Genomic DNA, 22,072 nt, shown 5'->3' on the forward strand with positions numbered 1-22,072 from the left:
GAAAAGGGGCGGGAAGCGGGAGGAGAGAGGACGGGAAGCGGGATTCTAAAGGTGACGGGAACCGGGAGAAAACGAGTAAAATTTCGTAACATTTCTTTATATTTCGCAATGGACATGGAGCAAACAGGAGAGAACAGCTACGGAGAGGGGCGGGAAGCGGGAGTAAAAGGTACGGGAGGCGGGAGGTTCAGACCCCCCCTGTCCCCCCACTGAAGTGTCAGCGGCGTAAGGTGAGAAAATAATATTTTTCTCTTGGTTTAACACTTTCTCAGTGAGTTTGGAGACCGTGTTTTATACGGAGGTCCGGAATTTGAACGAAATGAATGCGCTTTAGTTTATGTTTGCCAAATTGTTTCGATATTTTAGACCATGCTGCCGCCACTTTTCAGCTTAATATAAAAGAATCTATACACATGCAATGGGAACAGCCTTGAACCGCCAACTGTACCATGTAGATTTTAAACTCCCTTTATAGTCACGTATTCTTTAAATATTCTGTTACTTTTTTTATTATTATCATTACTATTTACTTATTATAAATCAACTTTGTAACTTGTATTTTATAACTGAACATGACAGAAGATCTGTCGAAACAGTGTCTTATAAGCAAGCGATTTCGGATTTTTTTTTTTGGGGGGGGGGGGCGGGGGACTCCCGCTTTGAAAAAAATATTTTTAAGGAGGCTCACAACAGTTTCCAGTACTTATACTTTAATGGGTCAGTCCTACAAACATTATTCAGTAACTGCTACAAAAATAGTATGAACAACAAATTGTGTTTTTTTCTTGACGTCACTGGTAACCATAGCAACGGTATAGTCTGTTAAAAACACCCTTAATTTTTGTTTAAGTGCTTAATAACTCAAAAACGAGTCTGGTGACCCCCATTTTTTGTTATTGAATAATCATCAGTATGTTAAGATACAACTTTTTGCAAAGTTTAAAAATATTCTCCGGAGCAGTTTCATAGCCGCCTTAAAGGTTAAGGTTGCTCTGTAACTGCTTTTTTAGAATCCTACCCATGGAATTACCGCTTGCGTGTTTGCACGTAGAAAGTAGAAGTAGTGCTGCTACGACAGAACAATCTGTATGTTGTGTTATGGAACAAGCTAGAATGAGTTAATACAAAAGAATTCCCTCTATCATTAAGTACGAAGTGCGTTGTTATGTGCAAAATTTAATGGCCAAATCTTTACGATTCTTAGATAATGCCTCATATAAAACTTGGTAGGTTGCATCTACGCCATTGCTTTGTTTCCAATGCAAAAGCATCTGATAAGCCTTTTCTTCCAATCTTCGATTCTCTGTATCGAATTTGTGAATCTTTGCGTTTGATTCATCCTCAGAGAATAGTTTACGCACAAGCGGTATCCAATCGTCACCAAGTTTCCCTGACAACTCTTCCAGTTCATCATTGGTAGGTGTGCCACTTTTAACTGCAATTACAACAAGAATAATGCAAGCCAATTATAATAGAAATTTGGAAGTGAAGGTAATGACGTGACGTTACGTATCGCATAAGGCACTGCATAAATTAATAAAAAAAAATTCAGTGAATTATATTATATCAAGGAGGTGCAATTTTCTTTCGATCAGGCTACTTCAGCCTCGAACATCTTTAAAGCAAGGAATTTGTTGTGATTATTTCAACTGGTCTTGTTCAGTCTCATTGTCGCCCCGTTGCTTCATCTCCCATCCTACGCTAATTATGTGAATGGCGCAGACACATCCCGAAGGCTTCGACTAGAAACGAACAACAGCAGTAACCGAAGCCTCGAAATTTTCCATTTCAGTTCCATATGGGGGCCCAATGGTATTCGTAACAAAACTTCAAGATTCAATAATAAATGTTACCTGCTCTGGCTCCACGTGTATCCTGGGTACTAGAATTTCGTGTTAATTCAGATGTCCGTTGTTTCATCACAGGCTCACCTTTTGAAGTGAAATTATGTTTGTCAACAACTTGGATGCAAGTAAACGTTCCTCAGTAACTATTCCCAACGCAGAACTGTAAAAGCTTCCTTAAGCCCCGGGGTCCCACTCTTTTAAAGCCAATTAAGAGGTACAATTAATAGAGACGAAGGGCTTATTAGAGACAGAGGAGGGAGGCTATTTTTAGTTAGGGTACATCTGAATGAGATAAAGTATATTTTTTTAAGATTTTGTTAAAAACCTTTAAAAGCGTTAATTGACCTTGTTTCCTTGTTCATAAACTGTCATGATATACCATCTAGGATTGGGGGGGGGGGGGTTATAGAGAGGGCGGAGGGGGCTTACTAAAAAACTGACCTTTCATGCGGAGAGCTTATTAGAGGGAAGTGGGGGGGGGGGGTGGCGCTACAAGAGGGGAAGTCTTTACCCTTTAACCCCTAAGAGTGCCAATTGGCACATGGTGCCATAACTTGGTCAATATTTGTCCGATTGATTTGAATTTTTGACACTAAACTTGTCTTCAAAAAACTGCATTTTGAACGCATAAAATTGTACCTCCCCCTATTTGTGACATGTCTGACCACCCCTCTAACTTTTGCATCTTTTTTGCCAGACACATATTTGACATGCAACATTACTGAAATTAACCAGTAAACTGAGATCTGTACAATAAGATATAGTTTAGGGGTATACCTACTATATACGGAGAGAAAAAAAAATCTTTATCTTTTTTACATTTCAATCCATTTCTTTCAAAGCTATAACTTTCTTCTTATTTGTTCAAGTGTTCTATGACATTTTCTAATCAATACCTTTCAAATGATGTATCATTTATGGATACCAGGCTTATATTTTTTAATTTACGAAAAAAAAACATTCGCTTTAGGGGGTAAAGGGTTAATAGAACTTTTAGGGTATTCAACAATTCTTCCCCAAAAGGCGCGTGCAGTAAAGACTAGGGTTGCTTGTTCTATATAATAAAATAGTATGTTTTTTCCTTTGAATGTCTGTACAAGTGTTTGACCTATAGATTTACCTTCACTCTCCACAATCTCCGGCGTAGTCTGATCAGGTTTCTGGGTGTTGGACTTGTCTGACAGCCTTCTTGACTTCGAAGCTGACTCGCCTTAAAAAAAAATGAAATTAAAGTAGCTTTATATTTTTTAAATTATAATTGCCAACATTTAGCGGAAGAGAACAAACTGGCCAGCGCGGCGGGTGCAAAACTGGAAGGGGGAGGGTAGGGGTGGGGGCACTTAAACGAAGGGAGAGGTAACCTTGGATTTCCTTAAGAAAAAAAGTGAAAAAAACAGTCGTCACAATTACGATAGAAAGTGTTCACAATGTAATATAAACGCAAGTATTTTTGTGATGATAGCTCCTGTGGAAACGTGCTTTCACAACCAGTAGTAGCAGTAGCAGTAGCAGTAGCAGTAGCAGTAGCAGTAGCAGTAGCAGTGACAGTAGCAGTAGCAGTAGCAAAAGCAGCAGCAGTAACAGTAGCAGCAGCAGTAACAGTAGCAGTAACAGTAGCAGTAGCAGTAGCAGCAGCAGCAGCAGCAGCAGCAGCAGCAGTAGCAGCAGCAGCAGCAGTAGTTGTAAGATTTTTTTCAACGGTGTTTAGTTTTAACAATTTAAGAGGACATATGCACAAATTTCAAACAAAAATGAAAATTCTTGGCAATAGCCCTGTAATGGATTTCGCTCATTCTCTTATCATGGGTAGGTCTCAATATGAAATAAATCACAGTATACTTTGTTTGGCTAAATATCGATTTGTTTTCGAGAAAATCGATAATTCTAAAATCCAGCAAAATTGACGCTTTCGGAGCTCAAAATTTATGCCGAGTTTGTTAGCTTCGCGTCGAAAAATAAAGCACTCTGGAAGAAAAATACCTTTTTAATATCGAAGAATAACATCAAATCAGTACGTCGAAAGCAATTTCTGCTCTCAAAGTCCTTTTATTTACAAAATATAATTAAGTTTATTCGACACACTTTTGATTTAATTCAAAACAGGTCAAACTTATCGCTTTATTTAAGTATGAGCGAAGCGAAATAAATGGCCGAAAATTTGGTATTAGACAGATAAATGATTGTTCTTTTCGATACTAAAAGGATTTCCTAGGGAAATGATTTAGTGCGATGCTTTCAGATCTCAAAGTTGCTTAAAATTCGTTAATTTAACCGACCGTGACATTGTTGATCTTATCAACATTATGTAAACATTCCACGCAAAGGTTAATTTTCCCCATGTGAACTTCAACTGAGTAAAATAAAAACATAGACTTGCTTACCGTGGTGTTCGCTGATACATTGTAAATCCTGTTTCCTCATTTACGACAAAACCTAAGCCCTCGGCGAAGCTGTTATCCAATTTTCTTGACGCGCCATTTGTAACTGATTTCCACGTCTTGAAGGGTAGTAACGAAAACGAAGACCCCGAAAACGAAGACCTAAGACCCAAGACCCATACGAAAACTAAGACCCGTACGAAAACTAAGACCCGTACGAAAACTAAGACCCATACGAAAACTAAGACCCGTACGAAAACTAAGACCCATACAAAAACGAAGACCCGTACGAAAATGAAGACCCGTATATACGAAAACGAAGACACGGCCAAAACCAGCGTTACCCAGAGTTGCGTGACATTAATAATAATGACAGAATAATATTGAAGCAGACTGAGCGTACTAAGAACGTACTACTGATCAAAAGTCTAGACTTGATCGAAAACTAAAACCTGATCGAAAACGGTTGCTTCTGCGTCACAGAAGAGACAGCCAAAGTCCCCCAGCAGTAATGCACCGTATCGAAATCTTCTCGCGCACAATACTTGCTTAAATAAACTTCGCTACCCGATTATTATTTCTCGCTTTACATCCGCGTAGAAGGGTGCGGAGAGAAAAAATTAATACAAGTGTCAAAATGTACTAACGGGAAACTGTGCCGATCTATCACCTCTTCACATCTGCTGAGCGGCAGTCTTTCGACTCTACTTAACCTAGCTAAAATCGCCTCCTTATAATACAACTGACAGAGCATAGTGCCCTTTCTAAACATCTTTGAGGCGTCAAAATAAATTGGACGACCAAATCCAATTTTACCGAACGGCTTACTTTGTACAAATTTATGTCACGAAATAGGAGTCTGTGTAGGCCTGTCATCTGTTTTTTGCTTAGTAAATGAAGTTTTTGTTAGTCATTGTGTCTAGATACCCGGCAGCCGGGAAGTGTTTTCAAAATACTACATACCCGGCAGTCTGAAATTATTCTAGAATTTCCACGGAAAAACCAATCCAATCCTCCTCAAAACTATAGATCTTTGCTTAGAAATGCCAAGCGATTTCAATTATAGTTTTGGCTTTGTGTTTGAGGAAATTTTCGAGCTTGGGCATACTACAAAATCTTGATTCTTCGACACTTAGAAAAAATTCGTACTCTGACTCCGGTGTCAACTCTTATAGAATAATTTCTACAAAAACTGAAGTTGAAACCCTGCGAGAGTATTCGATATTTGCTGAGAAATGCGAAGCGATTCTAAATAATGTTTTGCTTTTGTTGTGGACGAATTCTCTTGGCTTCGGCGTACTATAAAATCCTCGACTCACGGGCACGGTTGTTCAAAAGACTAGATACCCGGCAGTCAAAAATTCATGAATAATCAATACATTCAATATCCACAAAAATGATCATTGAAACCTAGCTCCCGAGAGTATTTCAGTATTTCAATTTTCGGTCGGAAATACCAAGCGAGTTTTTACAATGTCAGTTTGGTTTTGCACAAATTGTACGAACTTTATGTGACTCACGGGCACGATTTTTCAAAGACTACATACCCGGCAGTCAAAAATGCTTCCCGTTTTTCCATAACACCATAACACCACGTGCCACCTTTGTCACGCCACTAAAGTGTCACACCGGAAGTTACATCGGTGGCGGACTTTCGTCACCGAACGCTCAAGCGTTTTGTAGCTATTTTGTACTACTTTGCCGAGGCAATTGTTGAGGCCTTAAGTTGGAAAATCGCTTGGTATTTTGGAAGCATTTTTGACTGCCGGGTATGTAGTCTTTGAAAAATCGTGCCCGTGAGTCACATAAAGTTCGTACAATTTGTGCAAAACCAAACTGACATTGTAAAAACTCGCTTGGTATTTCCGACCGAAAATTGAAATACTGAAATACTCTCGGGAGCTAGGTTTCAATGATCATTTTTGTGGATATTGAATGTATTGATTATTCATGAATTTTTGACTGCCGGGTATCTAGTCTTTTGAACAACCGTGCCCGTGAGTCGAGGATTTTATAGTACGCCGAAGCCAAGAGAATTCGTCCACAACAAAAGCAAAACATTATTTAGAATCGCTTCGCATTTCTCAGCAAATATCGAATACTCTCGCAGGGTTTCAACTTCAGTTTTTGTAGAAATTATTCTATAAGAGTTGACACCGGAGTCAGAGTACGAATTTTTTCTAAGTGTCGAAGAATCAAGATTTTGTAGTATGCCCAAGCTCGAAAATTTCCTCAAACACAAAGCCAAAACTATAATTGAAATCGCTTGGCATTTCTAAGCAAAGATCTATAGTTTTGAGGAGGATTGGATTGGTTTTTCCGTGGAAATTCTAGAATAATTTCAGACTGCCGGGTATGTAGTATTTTGAAAACACTTCCCGGCTGCCGGGTATCTAGACACTGGCTTTGTTAGTGCTTCTTATGTGTAGTCATATCAATAGTGACCTTTCATTCATTTGCCGGGGCCGACAGGCGTACTTGCCAAGATGTTTTAATTTTACTCATGTAGCGCGTAGCGAGGCGTACTCACTTCAAAATGTAGGATTTCAATGAAACTTGATCGATACGTTCTCAGTACTCGTCTGCTTCAATATTATTCCAATCCAACACTAATTCGTAGAGTACAAACATCGCGCAAAACGAGTACAAATGTCACACGATATTTGAGCATATTTGTACTTGTCTCATTTCCTCGACCAAAAGATTAAAAACCTTGGCAAGTCATGTGTGACCTAGGCTCCCGCAGTGCTATCAGAATGGAATTTTCAAAAGGAACAGCATCTTTTCATTCCGTTTACGTGTTGAAGTAACTGTAACGTTCCATTTGTCGAAAAATTCTCACCGAAAACTCCATGTAAATGTAAAGTGCTCATTGATTTTCGATTTCAGTAGTACGTTCTCAGTACGCTCAGTCTGCTTCAATATTATTGTCACTATTATTATTAAGGTCACGCAACTCTGGGTAACGCTGGTTTTTGCCGGGTATTCGTTTTCGTATATACGGGTCTTCGTTTTCGTACGAGTCTTCGTTTTCGTACGGGTCTTAGTTTTCGTACGGGTCTTAGTTTTCGTACGGGTCTTAGTTTTCGTATGGGTCTTAGGTCTTAGTTTTCGTACGGGTCTTAGTTTTCGTATGGGTCTTAGTTTTCGTATGGGTCTTAGTTTTCGTACGGGTCTTAGTTTTCGTATGGGTCTTAGGTCTTAGGTCTTCGTTTTCGGGGTCTTCGTTTTCGTTACTACCCGTCTTGAAGTGACAGTTATTTTCCATGCATTCTTGAAAACAGTCCTGAGTCTTAACTGATCAGTGTAAACAGGAATACGAAGTACTTTGCTTTAAATCAACTTAAAGCTTAGCAGCAGTAATAGATAAATCGATACGGCCGGCGAATCTTCGTTTCGAAAACCGCCATTTGAGATTTGTCGGCCCTTTGTCCTGCGGTATGCAGATAATTCACACTTGAGTAACTTCCGGCACATGAAATCGACAACCACCGTGACCAGAAAGCACCCTGCTTTTTGGTGATTGGTTGAGGCACTATTTTTATCATTTTAACATAAGCTCTCAATGAAAAACTTTTGGGCTGAACTTGTACTTAAGTTTCACTTCAGTAAGCCATCGTTCGAGAGAGTTGTTAAATGGTTGCATGAAAGCGCTTTTAACTTCCGGGTCGAAAGTTCTTCTGTTGCGTTGCTTCGCTTTGCTGCATATTTTTTATCCAGTTCTTACCCTTGTTCAAATTCTTGATTAGGCTAAGGCAAAACACTTGTAGAGTCAACTCTCCCTTATTGAAGATCTCCATAAGACGGACACCTGCTGTTAGTCCTGTCCTTGCCGTTTTTTCGGTCATTTTTATACTCTAACCAGCTAGGCTACGTTTACACGGGACCGGACTGGAGCCGTTCCGAACTGGACCGGACCGGATCGGCCTCTGTTTACACGGAAGCGTTTGGCACCGATCCATGTGTTTACACAGGACGGTTCTGGAACCCGGTCCGGAACGGTTCCATAACTTGACCTGCAAAATAGCAGGTCCAGTTTTGGTTCCATCCCGCACCGGTTCCAGAACGGCCCCGTGTAAACAGAAGGCCTATCCTATCCGTGTAATTAGAAGGCATATCCTATCCGAAAATCGGACCGAAACGTTCCGGACAGTAGCAGTGGTTGATAAATCGATTCGGCCGGCAAATCTTCTTTTCGAAAACTGAGATTTGTCGGCCTTTTGTCATGCGGTGTGCAGATAATGTATTTCACACTTGCGTAACTTCCGGCACATGAAATCGACAACCGCCGTGACCAGATAGCACCCTGCGTTTTGGTATAGTATTGGTTGAGGCACCATATTATTGCTATATTAATATAAGCTCTAAATGAAAAACTTTTGGGCTGAACATGTAATTAAGTTTCACTTCAGGTAGCTACCGTTTGTGAAAGTTGCTAAATAGTTGCATGACAGCGCTTTTAACTCCCGGGTCTAAGGTTCTTCTGTTGCGTTGCTTCGCTTTATAATTTTTTTTTTGTTCTTACCTTTGTCCAAGTTCTTGATTAGGTCAAGGCAAAACAGGTGAAAGCAAAATCTAAGATGTTATCGTTGGATCCGTCTTCCGTGAATGTTAAAAAATATTTTTTTTATGACCATGTATATATTCTGTTGGGGTCCGGCGTAAACAAGGGAAGGTGCCCCCCGCCAGAGCTTGCGGGGAGGGACAAGCGCCTCGCCGTCAGGGAACCCAAATGTACTAAATATCATAGTCATTATATAAATATTTTGTTTTTAAACCTGTTTTCCGGTGTGTTTTTGAGTTGATTTGGAAGCTATTAGGGGAAAACGGTTTAAGTTTCAAATATTATCCGCAGTCTATTCCTTCATTAATAAGACGGTTATAATTATAATACGACTCAAGTTTCCAAACAACAAGAGATATAAAGTAATAACTTTATAATCACCTTAATTCTCAATTCAATAGGCGAACTTTATTAGGAAGGAGTTGTCGAAGCTGGGGTTTTCCCCCAAAACGGCTCTGTGCCGTCCGATGAGGTCGTGGTTTTGGGTTCCCGATCTAGAACGGGATTTTCAATATCAGACGATATCTAGAACGAGATATGGTATTTTGAACACACAAAAGTTCCAAAATATCAGCAGCCAAAACGGGGTGACTTGTTTCTAGAACGCGGTATCTTTTGAATGCAAGTTCTTTCTAACTGAATACCAGAGGCCCTTCCAATTACGCTGGTAAAAAGGGAATGTTATGCTTCTAACAATGCTTGTTTTTTGTCCGATATAATGCTCAACTGTAATTATGCTCATTTTTTTTTTAATTACCTTTATTGACTTTATCTTCAACTTGAAGATTTCAGTTCCACAGGACTACAACAGAATACACTTAATAACTAAACATTAACATTAACAAGCTAACAACTAACTCTTGGTCGTGAGGGAAAAATTCTCCTCAAGTTCTTTTAGTGATTCATTATAACAGTTTAAAATATCACAGATAAAGTGGGCGCTTAGATTCAAGATATTATCATCGCACATAGCTAAGATATATATAAAAAGTGCCTTATAATTCAAAAATTTAAAACTGTTATTTATTGAAAAGAGGCGATCTAAGAAGACACCTCTTTGATGAGAAAATGATGAGTGGGTGCATTTCATCAAAAAATGGAACTCGTCACCAATAGATGACTTACAGAATGGGCAAAGTCTCTCATCTCGAGGTATCTTCTTGTATCGACCTGATTCAATAGGCAGTTGATGACTAGAAATCCGCATTTTGGTTATCGCCACTCTTTGATTGACATTTTTTATTATCCTTAGATAAGGTTCAAACCTAACTTCGTTTTTTATTTCGCCGTAAAGACTTAATTTGTTTCCAATTGAAGGATCTAATTTATCCTTATATATATTTTTTAACCAATGAACCTGAAATTGTTTTGAAAGATTATTTTTAAACAACCTTAACAGGTTGGGTATTTTACTTCTTTCAAAAGTTGAAAAATCTATTGTCATCACATCTAATTTAGTAAAACGCAAAAGGTGTTTAATAGTGGTAAACCAAGAGTGCTTACCAGTGTTATCCAATTGAATGTTTGTCTCAAGAGCACTACTTAACATTTTGTTTTCTGAGAATGTAAGAAGTCTCAAAAAGTATTTAAAAATTGTACTATAAATAAGGAGGTGAAGGGGAAAGCGTCCAAGATCTCCTTTTACTGCGAGGTTACTTGCTTTGGAGTGAACCCCTAGAGCCATTTTGCATACTTTATTATGCATAGTTTCGGGGATTATTCGTTCATCAAAAACTTTGGAAACAAATTTATCGTAATTACCCCCAAACAATTTTAAAAAAACAACCCCAAATTTCACAGTTGTACAAAAGGATTGGCTGTATAAGAGAATCGAAAAGCTTAAGAATTGTTGTGACAGAGGCACCATTGTAAATGTTAATCTCTGATAGGAAACTATATAAAGACCTTGTAGCTTTATTATACAGCTTCTTCTGTGCCAGTGAGAAAGAGCCAGAGATTGTGAAAACAATCCCTAGATAAACGTAGCTATCAGTTATTTGTAATGGTTGTTTACCAAGCTTGAATTCACCTCTGAGTACTTTGCCACTTTTGTTAAAAATAATGACCTTAGTCTTCTTGATATTGATTTTCATTTGCCATTTCTTAACGTAACTATTTAATCTATCAAGGCACTTCTGTAAACCGCTTTCCGATTGAGAAAGAAGAACTAAATCATCTGCGTACAGTAAGCAACTAATTTGGCAATCTATCATATGCAGAGGTTCACAACTAGAATCAAACAGATCAACAATGTCGTTTATAAACAAGTTAAACAATGTTGGGCTCAGGTTGCAACCCTGCTTAACTCCTATAAGAGGTTGAAAAAAGGAACTAAGTCCATGCTTAACTTTGACCGCAGAAACAACTCTATCGTACATGCTTTTTAGTAAAAAAATTATTTTTTGAGAAATTCCATATTTCATCAGTTTATAGAACAGCCCATTTCTCCATATTGTGTCATACGCCTTTTGAAAGTCGATAAAGCAAGCGTATACTTTTTTACCGTTTTTTGTATATAGGTCAATGAGAGTCTTTAAAACAAAAATGTGATCTGACGTCCTATAGTTTCTTCGAAAACCGATTTGATTGAAATATATCATATTATTCTCATCTAGATATTTTGTAAGACGTTCATTAATAATTAATGTGAAAAATTTTCCCAGACAACTGCACACGGTGATGCCGCGGTAATTATTAGGGTCTCCTGTATCACCTGCTTTAAATACGGGTGAGATATATCCTACTGACCACAACTGAGGAAAAATGCCTGAGTTTAAAACTTTGTTGAAAATAATTTTTAAGGCGGGCCCGAGAATGAAAATGCTAGACTTGATCATCTCATTTGAAATACTATCGTTTCCAGCGGCTTTGCCTGTTTTCAATTTGACAGACGCTTTGTGAATCTCCTCAAGAGAGATTTCGTCATCGAGAATTGGGTCATTTACCTTCCCGAAATCAGCAATCCTGGATACGTTAAAGTCAACCAACTTCTCAAACTCACTTTTCGAAGTAATAGTTGGCGAAGATAGTTTTTTAAAATAATCTAACCATTCATCTGCGTTCACCGCGTCTGTTGTTTGTTGGGCTGATTGTTGCCGCAAATCATTTACCATTTCCCAATACTCCTTGGGGTTATTTGATTCAAAGTTGGCAATTTTCTGAAGTAAGGCTTCCTTAAACAATCTCTTCTTCGATTTTACCATCTTTTTGAACGTTTTCTTTACAACGAAAAACCTTCCACGTAAGAAAGGGTCAGAAGGAAATTTAGACGTCAAATTTCCAAGGCGCAGCACCTCCTTTTTTAACTCAAAACAAGACTTATCAAACCATTTTCTTTTCTTCCTCTTTGGAAGCTTCGAGTTTTTTCGCCCAACACAACCCAGTTTAGCCGTTAAGGTAGAATGAGCTACAGTTAAAATAACATCTGAAAAGTCTTTAACTGCGGAATCGACGTCACAGGCGTCATCCTTCAGCCATGTAGTTGATAATTTTTCAATACGGTCACTAACCTTCTGTGATAACATTTCACCCAGAAATTTAGTTTTGGCTATTTCATTCCATTTAAAAGACATTGGTAATGGATTTAACGGAGAAATGCTGGTCTTTTCCGGTTTCATATGCACTCCCGACTTTAGTACAAAAGATATAAGACAATGGCATGACCAGTCCGTTAAAGGGGAGACAACAAAACCTATTATTTCAGTGAGTAATTCCTCACTAACTATAGCATAGTCAATTGAACTTACTCCCTTTGGAGTAAAACATGTAAAATCACCGAGCCTATCACCTTTAGCTCTACCGTTAAGAATTCGTAGTTTGAAACCATGGCAAAGCTCTATTAGATGTGAGCCGAATTTATTGACCTTATGATCGTTATTGCTTCTGTGCTTAATATGGTCGTTTACAGATACCCCCAAATTACAACCTGAGTCCCATGAAAAATCTTCTGCAAAATCATCCAAATGACCAGTACGGGCATTGAAATCGCCACAAAGTATGATTTTACCTTTCTTACTGAAATCTAAAAGCTGATTCTGGAGTGTTGTAAAACAATCAAGGCGGTCATTGTTTTTACCTAATAACTGAGTGGAAGACGTGTACGGAGGAAGATACACAGAACAGACAAGGATATCGTCGGAGAGCCCAAAGAAACTCCGATCTAACTTCCACCATAAAAATTTGTCATCTTCGCATTTGTAAATCTTAACACCTTGATATAGGTGCTCTTTTATCAGAAGAGTTATCCCACCAGAGGCACGTTTAGCTCTTGGGTTCTTCTTTCGATATAATGAGAAGCTAATATATCCATCGAAATTGACTTGCTCATCGGTTGGTAACCAAGTTTCAACAAGCGTAACAAAATCATATTTTGATATTTCACTAGTAAAACTGGGGTCTTCCATCTTGTTGCGCAAGCCCTCGACATTAAACGAGGCAAATTTTAAACACCTCTGAGTAAACATTTCGAAAGCAGCTGAGAATTGAATCTCAACAAAACAAAATGATTGGTACTAACGGACAGAACGTTCGTATCTCAAGTAAAAAGTACTAATAATAAAACTGAAGGGGAAAACCCACCCTACAGGCTACAAGTAACTCCGCAGAATGAGGCTCACACAAGGGGAGGGTAGGTAAGTAGTAGTAATATTACGTATTCATGATAATAAAGAAGGAGAGAGAGGAAAAATCAATATACTGCCTGCACTGACTGCCTGAAAGGATATATCGTCTGAGGGAAAGCGCCAGGAGTTCCCGGGCCTTGGAACAGCTGGCGGGAAGAGGCCAAGCCGCTCAGAAGTGACGCATTAACTTGCAGCTGTTGCAACACTTCCCTCATGATGTTCATATTGTCCTCCTGGTGCGACGAAGGTTGCGATGAGGGTGGGGGTGTTCCACCGTCGTCTGGCTGGCGTCTCTTGTCGTCTCTTTTCTGACGTTTCGCTTTTCGTTTATTGGCAGGTGACGTCAACCCTTTGGCAAGTCTAATGCCTCTTATTATGTTGCTGGCAAGCTTTGGGATTCCTACGGTTCTGGATAAATGCTTTGCATCATGAAAACAGTTCTTTTCTTTTATGTTTCCATGTGACACTACATATACATTTTCGACATTTTCTAGTGCAGATCGTAGCTGGACATTTGTTTGTTCCACTTTACCATTCAACTCATCAGAGCGGGGTGTAATCTCCGAAACCACAATCTTGGCAGTGGGAAATTGCGACTTTGTTAAGAAAATTACTTCAGTCAACTTATTTGAGATCGTGGTGGCATCATCTGTTGACTCGACATCATTCACTCCGACGTTAAATACCAGGATCTGTGGATCTTTTAATCCAGATTCTGATATAGTCGACTTCGCTGAATTAATGTTGCCACATTTCAGAATAGTGGTTTTCTTGTTAGCACTAAGTTTCGCAGGGTCTAGGAATTTTCTATTTGAGTCCATGAGGATAACAATTTCCACAGGGTTGTTTTTCCCATCCCCACGTGCACCGGTACTATGCTTGGTGTGCCCGCTGGTGCCTTCTTCCGAAGTATAGGGCGTCTCAGTGCTCGGTGAATCGTTAGCCTCACAGTGCAAAGACGACTCAATGATACGCTCCTCGAGTAACGCTATTTTGTTTAGCAGATCCGTATTTGAGGTCTCCAAAACGGTGACCTGGGCTTGCAAGTCCTTTACCTGGTGGGATGAATGTTGAAGCTTATCAGTGAGGCTGTCTGTCTTGGCCTGTAACTTCTTTATATCATCCTTATCACTGCTTCTATCTAACTGGCAGGCAGCTAGAAGATCTTGGCCTGACTGGCGCAAGACGACTAAATCATTCTTGACTTGGACTTTAAAGTCTTCAACGTCTTGTCTTATAGTAGACACGCACTCCATAAGTTCTTCACGGAGAGTGTCAAATTGAGTGTTTACGATTTCAGCTACAGATACCTCAAGGGAATTCTTTACAACATGCTTTGTTGTACTTTGCAGAAATAAATACAAAATATGGCATCACGTCAGAAGTCCATCACAAACTTCTGATTACGTGTACTTTTCTTCACCTAGCTTAATCTAATGAAGTGAAAAGCACCCTTTCCTTAATTTTTACACCAATATACACCTTGGTGTAAACAGTCATAAATGTTCAGCGTTTTATAAATTGTTTACCGTGACTGGTATTACAACTGCATATACATGATATATGGTCCCTTTTTTCCCCACCCCTTCCCACCTTTCCTTCCCGCTTTTATTTCGCCCAATCCTCCACAGGAGAAAGAAGGAGAGCTTGTTTACAAGGGAGACTACACAGCGGAATATATATTTTTAACTAACATTCACGGGAGACGGATCCAACGACGCCATCTAAGGTTTTGTGTACAGCCAACTCTCTCTGAAACGGGTACCTTTGGGACCGGCTCCAACTCAGTTCGTCTAAAAGAGATCTCCGTCTTATAGGGATTTTAACGTCGTTTCAAATTTTCCACTGAAGAAGGGACACGAATTTGAACAAGGATAAGAACTGGATAAAAAATATGAAACAAAGCGAAGCAACGCAACAGAAGAACTTTCCACCCGGATTTCATGCAACCATTTAACAACTCTCTCGAATTGTGGCTAACTGAAGTGAAACTTTATTACAAGTTCAGCCCAAAAGTTTTTCATTGAGAGCTTATGTTAAAATGATAAAAATAATGCCTCGACCAATATTTCGAAAAGGAGGGTGCAATCTGGTCACGGTGGTTGTCGATTTCATGTGCCGGAAGTTACTCAAGTGTGAATTAATTATCTGCATACCGCAGGACAAAGGGCCGACAAATCTCAAATGGCGGTTTTCGAAACGAAGATTCGCCGGCCGTATCGATTTATCTACCACTGCTGCTAATCTTTAAGTTGATTTAAAGCAAAGTACTTCGTATTCCTGTTTACACTGATCAGTTAAGTCTCAGGACTGTTTTCAAGAATGCATGGAAAATAACTGTCACTTCAAGACGTGGAAATCAGTTACAAATGGCGCGTCAAGAAAATTGGATAACAGCTTCGCCGAGGGCTCAGGTTTTGTCGTAAATGAGAAAAACAGGATTTACAATGTATCAGCGAACACCACGGTAAGCAAGTCTATGTTTTTATTTTACTCAGTTGAAGTTCACATGGGGAAAATTAACCTTTGCGTGGAATGTTTACATAATGTTGATAAGATCAACAATGTCACGGTCGGTTAAATTAACGAATTTTAAGCAACTTTGAGATCTGAAAGCATCGCACTAAATCATTTCCCTAGGAAATCCTTTTAGTATCGAAAAGAACAATCATTTATCTGTCTAATACCAAATTTTCGGCCATTTATTTCGCTTCGCTCATACTTAAATAAAGCGATAAGTTTGACCTATTTTGAATTAAATCAAAAGTGTGTCGAATAAACTTAATTATATTTTGTAAATAAAAGGACTTTAAGAGCAGAAATTGCTTCCGACGTACTAATTTGATGTTATTCTTCGATATTAAATAGGTATTTTTCTTCCAGAGTGCTTTATTTTTCGACGCGAAGCTAACAAACTCGGCATAAATTTTGAGCTCTGAAAGCGTCAATTTTGCTGGATTTTAGAATTATCAATTTTCTCGAAAACAAATCGATATTTAGCCAAACAAAGTATACTGTGATTTATTTCATATTGAGACCTACCCATGGTAAGAGAATGAGCGAAATCCATTTAAGGACTCTTACCGACATATGTTTGACCGTAGGAAACCTGTGCTCTTAACTGGGGACAATTAGGTTAATAAAGATAACTAAAGAAAAAGAGTGAAACAGAATACAATAGAGTAGAATCACAACATTTCTCTATAAAAGAAGGTGATGTAGTACTAGAATAAATCACAAAAATATATAAAGGGCAATTTTGTTATTCTGAAAACATTAATTCAAAACAAGTGTAATACAAAAGATGTCACCTGCGCCAGGATCCTGGGTACCAGAGCTGGATGCCTTTCTCTTTGAATTTGGAGCTGACTCATCTGAGAAACAAAGCAATTTTAATCACATTTAATAAGCTTTTATCATTTTGGTCTAATGTAATTGAATATTAAAAGACTGTTCGCAAAATCGTGTAGACTTTGCCCTGCACTGGTATGTTTTTTTTTAGTTCTAAATTTTATTTATATTTGCAAGTTTTGTCAAAGCTATAAAAACAAACAAACAAACAAACAAACAAACAGTTTCTCAGTTAACCATTTACTAAGCGTAGGTGTCGCGCTTCAAATACTCTTGGAAAGTGATGGTAGCCAAAAGGTCAAAATTAAAATGCCTCAAAATATTCCTTGACATAACATATCGAACTGTCCTAAAAATCCTGCCAAATGTAGCAGGCCAGCGCTTTGCAAGATGCCATGTACAGACGACGTGCAGATAACAAGGGCTTCCTAGCTATATATAGGGTTTGTGCCAATTTGTGGAATGATAATATAATAAACCATTTCGCATTTGCTCTGTCAAAAACTAGTCTTAAAATTCCCCTGCAATCCGTCGAATGATTTTGGAGAATCTCGTTATTGTTGACAAAACACGAATCAAACTGAATTACAACGTAAATTATTCTTATTGCTAACCTCAAAATAGAATTAAGAAGTAAAACTTCATTTAATTACTCAGCTATTTAAAGGAAGAAAATTTCATACCAGTTACTATGCTCTTAGCAATTTCGACAAGATCGTTGCACTGTTTCTCCCAGCTGAATTTCTTCGCATAGCTGGTGCGTAGTGCGTCGGATTCCTCTAGGCGAGTTTCTCTATGTTTTCCCCAAACCCTCTGGATGGCATTGGCCCATTCCACTGGATCCTCTGAATGAATGACACAACCGGAACCAAATGCAACTTTGCTCAGGGCTCCTCCAAATCCCGAGTTTCCACCTACAAGAATGGGCAGACCTGCAGAAAGGGCTTCAAGAGCTGCAAGTCCAAAACCTTCTGTCCTTGAAGGCATAATGGCAAGATCCACTTCACAGAAGAGGTCTTTCAATTCCTCCCGGCTTTCTAGGAAAGTCCTCACTCTCAATCGACTCGGAGGTATGTCACACTGCTTCAAATTAACTGCAACTTCATCTTGTCGTTTGGTGGCTGCGCCGACAAAAATGAGGTTTGCGTTCTCCAGCTTGCCAACAGCTTTGGCGGCGATGTCAAATCCCTTCAACTCAAAATCTTCTGCATCACCTCGGCCAAACGCCAACACTCTACACCTGTCTCCGTCTTGAGTAGCCTGCTCTACACTTGAAAACTCATTGAAAATGCCAGGAGTAAGAACAAAAACCTTCTGGTCTTTCTTTTTTCGGAGGTATGAGCGGTACGCTTCTCCCAGTTTAGGTCCCACTGCCACCACAGAGTCAGCCATTATGCAAAGTTCCACCTCTTTCTTATGCTTCTGTTCACCTTTTGCAATGGGTTCAGAGTAACCTTTGAACATCCCAAGCTCCTCAGGGTCAGTATGAACGAATTGAATCCACTTACATCGGCGGCTTTCTCGAATTATTTGCGCTGGACGACCAAGTACTACCCCATGGCCAATTACGATGTCAATTTGGAGATCCTCCGGTGGAAAGCAGAGCCAATCCTTTTCATCAAAGGCAGCTTTCCTCGAGGCCTGAACGAGGGTGATGTTGTTACTGAGTGCTTCCTCTATTTCTTCCTGGTTACATCGTGTTACAAAGATTGAGACGTTTGCTTCAGGGTGTTTAGCAAGCTCTATGGCGAATACTCTGTTGAAAGTGGACAGTCCCCCATGTTTTGAACCCCACTCCGAGGCCAACAACGTAAAGTTTACCTTCTTGAAAGACGCCATGGAGACTGACTGTACAAATTTTACACAATCTGCAAGACAAATCAAAAACGCCAATACTGACAGAGCTCTAGATAAATAACCGGCACGCATACATGCATGCACAGGCGATGACGCTTTACAATGATCCCAGAAATTGCATTTTTCTTATTCATTTTAATTTTTATTTGCCTTGACTACAAAACGAACCTCCAATACATTACAAACTTACAGTATGATACGATAAATACATTAAATCATTATGAACTTCGTCATTTAGCAACAGAAAGGCCCAGGATTGATTTCCACACCTAGTCGATACTGAAGATTGTGTGACACTACCGTATTCAAATGGTCTGAAATGTACACTGAATGTAATGAAGTCAACACCGCTTACTAGAAATAGGGTAGAAGTTCTTTCTTAATTTCTTAATTCTTAATTCTGGCTTCTCGTACAAATAGGAATACGGATACCGTCACTGTTTTGCTTGAGATAAATACCCGAATAAATATTATCAAAAGCAGTAAAATGAAGATGGCGAGTCGCGAAGGGAAAAGAAAAGAAAATTAACTTAAACTTAAATATTATCGACAACAATGCACGTCAAAGCAAACAAAGATTTCAGATAGCTCACCTTTGCAATCTAATCAAGATACTGCTGCCATCGGTCTCCCTTTTGGAAAGGTTTCAAAAGTTATGACACTAACCGGCCTTCACTCGTCAAATTCAACATCAGTCAAGTTAGTCTGCCATCACGTATGCCGACTTCGAATACACGTATAACGGTAGAAAAGTTCTTTAAGCGAGCTCACAATTATCCAGTACATCATTCTCCCTTGAACCCAAAACTCTGTTTAACTGTACGTTAGAAATCAAACGCGTTTTGCCGATGGATGCTCTTAAAGTTGATTCAGTACAATCAAAGATGGCGTACCAAAACTGAGTAAACAACAAAGTGCCTAGTTCCCAGTGCTACTCGGTTGGAGTAATCGTAACATTGCCCGTCCACGGGCCACAGCATATAGGCGTTGCGTCACCGCCTAAAAAGGATAATACGAGCAATACGTATAAATGGCTTTAATACGCGTTCAGCTGGGTACTGCCGGTACATCGGAGCATGTCACGCGATCCGGTCTCGCGGTAAATTGCAAGACCTGCAAGGTGCACGCGTATGATTTTCAACAGAAAACTCAGTGATTGTTTTTCGGTGAATTCGCGTTTAAATTTTGGTAAAAATGGAAAATATAGCAGAAAACAGTGGCTCGCAATAAGGGGCTCGTCGCTCGCAGCTCCGGCTCGAAGGCTCGCACATTAATTATTCTCATCACGTGACTTTTTCCATTCGCGAGTCTTGCGAGAGTAACTAAGCTTTTTCGGCTCGAGTTTCAAGCCGAAAAAGCCGTCTGCAGTTGCAGGCTTAACAGCCAAACTCAGTGAGCTGTTTCATCTATAATTTGGTCAACCTACGATTGCGCGTCCGTAAACTCACAAGTATACGGAAGTGGTTCATAAGCCAACTGAGATACAAAACATTGGAAAAAACAAACAACATTGGAAAATGAAGATGAAGTATTCAACATGACACGAGCATGGGACAAAGAAAAATTCTAAGTCCCCGACGGGAATCGAACCCATGGCCACCCAGATACCGGTTGGGCGCTCTAACCAACTGAGCTACGAGAGACTCGTTGTGAGCTGGGCCATTTTGCTAGGTTGATAAGTGACAGGCGTCCTGCATACTGCTAGGATCAGCAATGTCGAATTCATCAAGTTTGTAGTAAATAATAAAGATGGTAAATTTTAAGCTCGGTAATAAATAATGAAGATCAAGTGTTCAACATGACTCGAGCATGGGACAAAGAAAAATTCTGAGTCCCCGACGGGAATCGAACCCATGGCCTCCCAGATACCGGTTGGGCGCTCTAACCAACTGAGCTACGAGAGACTCGTTGTGAGCTGGGCCATTTTGCTAGGTTGATAAGTGACAGGCGTCCTGCATACTGCTAGGATCAGCAATGTCGAAATCATCAAACTACAAAACTTGATGAATTCGACATTGCTGATCCTAGCAGTATGCAGGACGCCTGTCACTTATCAACCTAGTAAAATGGCCCAGCTCACAACGAGTCACTCGTAGCTCAGTTGACTTAGAGCGCCCAACCGGTATCTAGGAGGCCATGGGTTCGATTCCCGTCGGGGACTTAGAATTTTTCTTTGTCCCATGCTCGTGTCATGTTGAATACTTCATCTTCATTATTTATCACCGAGCTTAAAATTTACCATCTTTATTATTTACAACATTGGAAAAGTTAAGAAAATTAGTTTGCACCCAAAGAAAACATCTGTCAGTTTCGCTGGAGCGTGTTAACGTTCAGGTTGTTACTAGTATAAATCAAAACAACTTAAAGCTAACTGTCATTTGCATATTTAATAAGTGGACGCGACGCCGATTAAATTTATCGCAATCGGAATATTAATTATCGTACTCTATTTTGAACGAGAGTTGTGAATGAAGATCTCCGATTTCTGACAATTTCTTTAGAGAATGTTGTATTCTTATCCGAAATCTGCGATCATGCAGAACACTGTTACAAATGAATTGTCACTGAAATTGACCTTATTATCTTGAACCTAGCCTGGAATCGAAGCAGGCTCCCTATTCGGGGGCAACGTGAATCTCTCTTCGGGCGCCGAAGGCGCGATCCCGCGAGTGAGGAGCAGACTCTCTAGTTTAGGCAACGTCAGAATCTCTTTTTGCGGGATCGCGCCTTTGGCTCTCGAAGAAAGACTCACGTTGCGCCCGAATAGAGAGCCTGCTCGCAGGCTAATTTGAACCACATTCAACCGCCGTCTCGAGGGTCTGCTTAACTACACGTGACGGCTGTTGATTCAATGTGATCTCAAGTTTGGAGTAGTCTAGTCTAAATCTCTTCATTTGAAGACATGCAAAGATGAAAATTAACTTAACTTCAATGAAAATACAAACTTCTTACCTCAAGAACGTATAAACGGTCTGGTATTAAAGCACTCCGACTTCCTGTCTTCGAAATCTTCTGGCGCTTTTTGGATCAAGGTCAGTTAAATAAGGGTATAATTATTCTTCGATCTTCGATCAGTATTATTATTAATTTGTTTAGGCAGCGACAATAAATGGAAACCGATGGAATCTAGACTCAAGCAACACACGAACAGTTCGCCCACAAAGGACCCCAGCGAGGAATCAATAATTTCCGAGAAATCTGATAGCGTGATCATGACGTCATCCACTCACGAACTGCTTCCAATGTCACCCAAGTATTATGCCACAGTTAAGCAATAAAGCGTTCATCTAAATTAAACTTTAGAGACGTTTGTTCTTAATTTTCTGAGTATATGGTGATCCCCAGTGTACAGTGCGTTTATTCGAGCCCAGTATTTATTCGGAGCCCGAAGTCTATTACAAACTACGGGGAACGTAACCACGAAAGAACATGCTGTGCAGGGAGTAACTCGAA

At 39.5% G+C, this 22,072-nt stretch overlaps 2 protein-coding genes across 2 annotated transcripts in view; one reads left to right on the top strand and one right to left on the bottom strand.

Annotated features, from left to right (window-relative positions):
• Positions 1–651: 651 nt before the first annotated feature.
• On the bottom strand, positions 652–21,881 carry LOC144650427 (D-inositol 3-phosphate glycosyltransferase-like). Its single transcript, XM_078510103.1, has 6 exons — positions 21,572–21,881; positions 17,446–18,630; positions 16,723–16,785; positions 2,968–3,057; positions 1,854–1,931; positions 652–1,435 (listed from the first exon to the last, which is right to left on the bottom strand). The coding sequence occupies exons 2-6, from the start codon at positions 18,599–18,601 to the stop codon at positions 1,164–1,166; spliced, it is 1,659 nt and encodes a 552-aa protein (XP_078366229.1). The 5' UTR covers positions 18,602–18,630; positions 21,572–21,881; the 3' UTR covers positions 652–1,163.
• Positions 21,380–22,072, top strand: part of LOC144650435 (tRNA (cytosine(38)-C(5))-methyltransferase-like) — a 31,804-nt gene continuing 31,111 nt past the window's right edge. Inside the window, exon 1 of the mRNA XM_078510113.1 lies at positions 21,380–21,651. The gene's annotated coding sequence lies outside the window, so the exon portion shown is untranslated. The remainder of the gene's footprint in view (positions 21,652–22,072) is intronic.

Source organism: Oculina patagonica, chromosome 4 (genome assembly GCF_052425735.1).
Source record: "Oculina patagonica isolate OP01 chromosome 4, crgOcupat, whole genome shotgun sequence".
NCBI lineage: Eukaryota > Metazoa > Cnidaria > Anthozoa > Scleractinia > Oculinidae > Oculina > Oculina patagonica.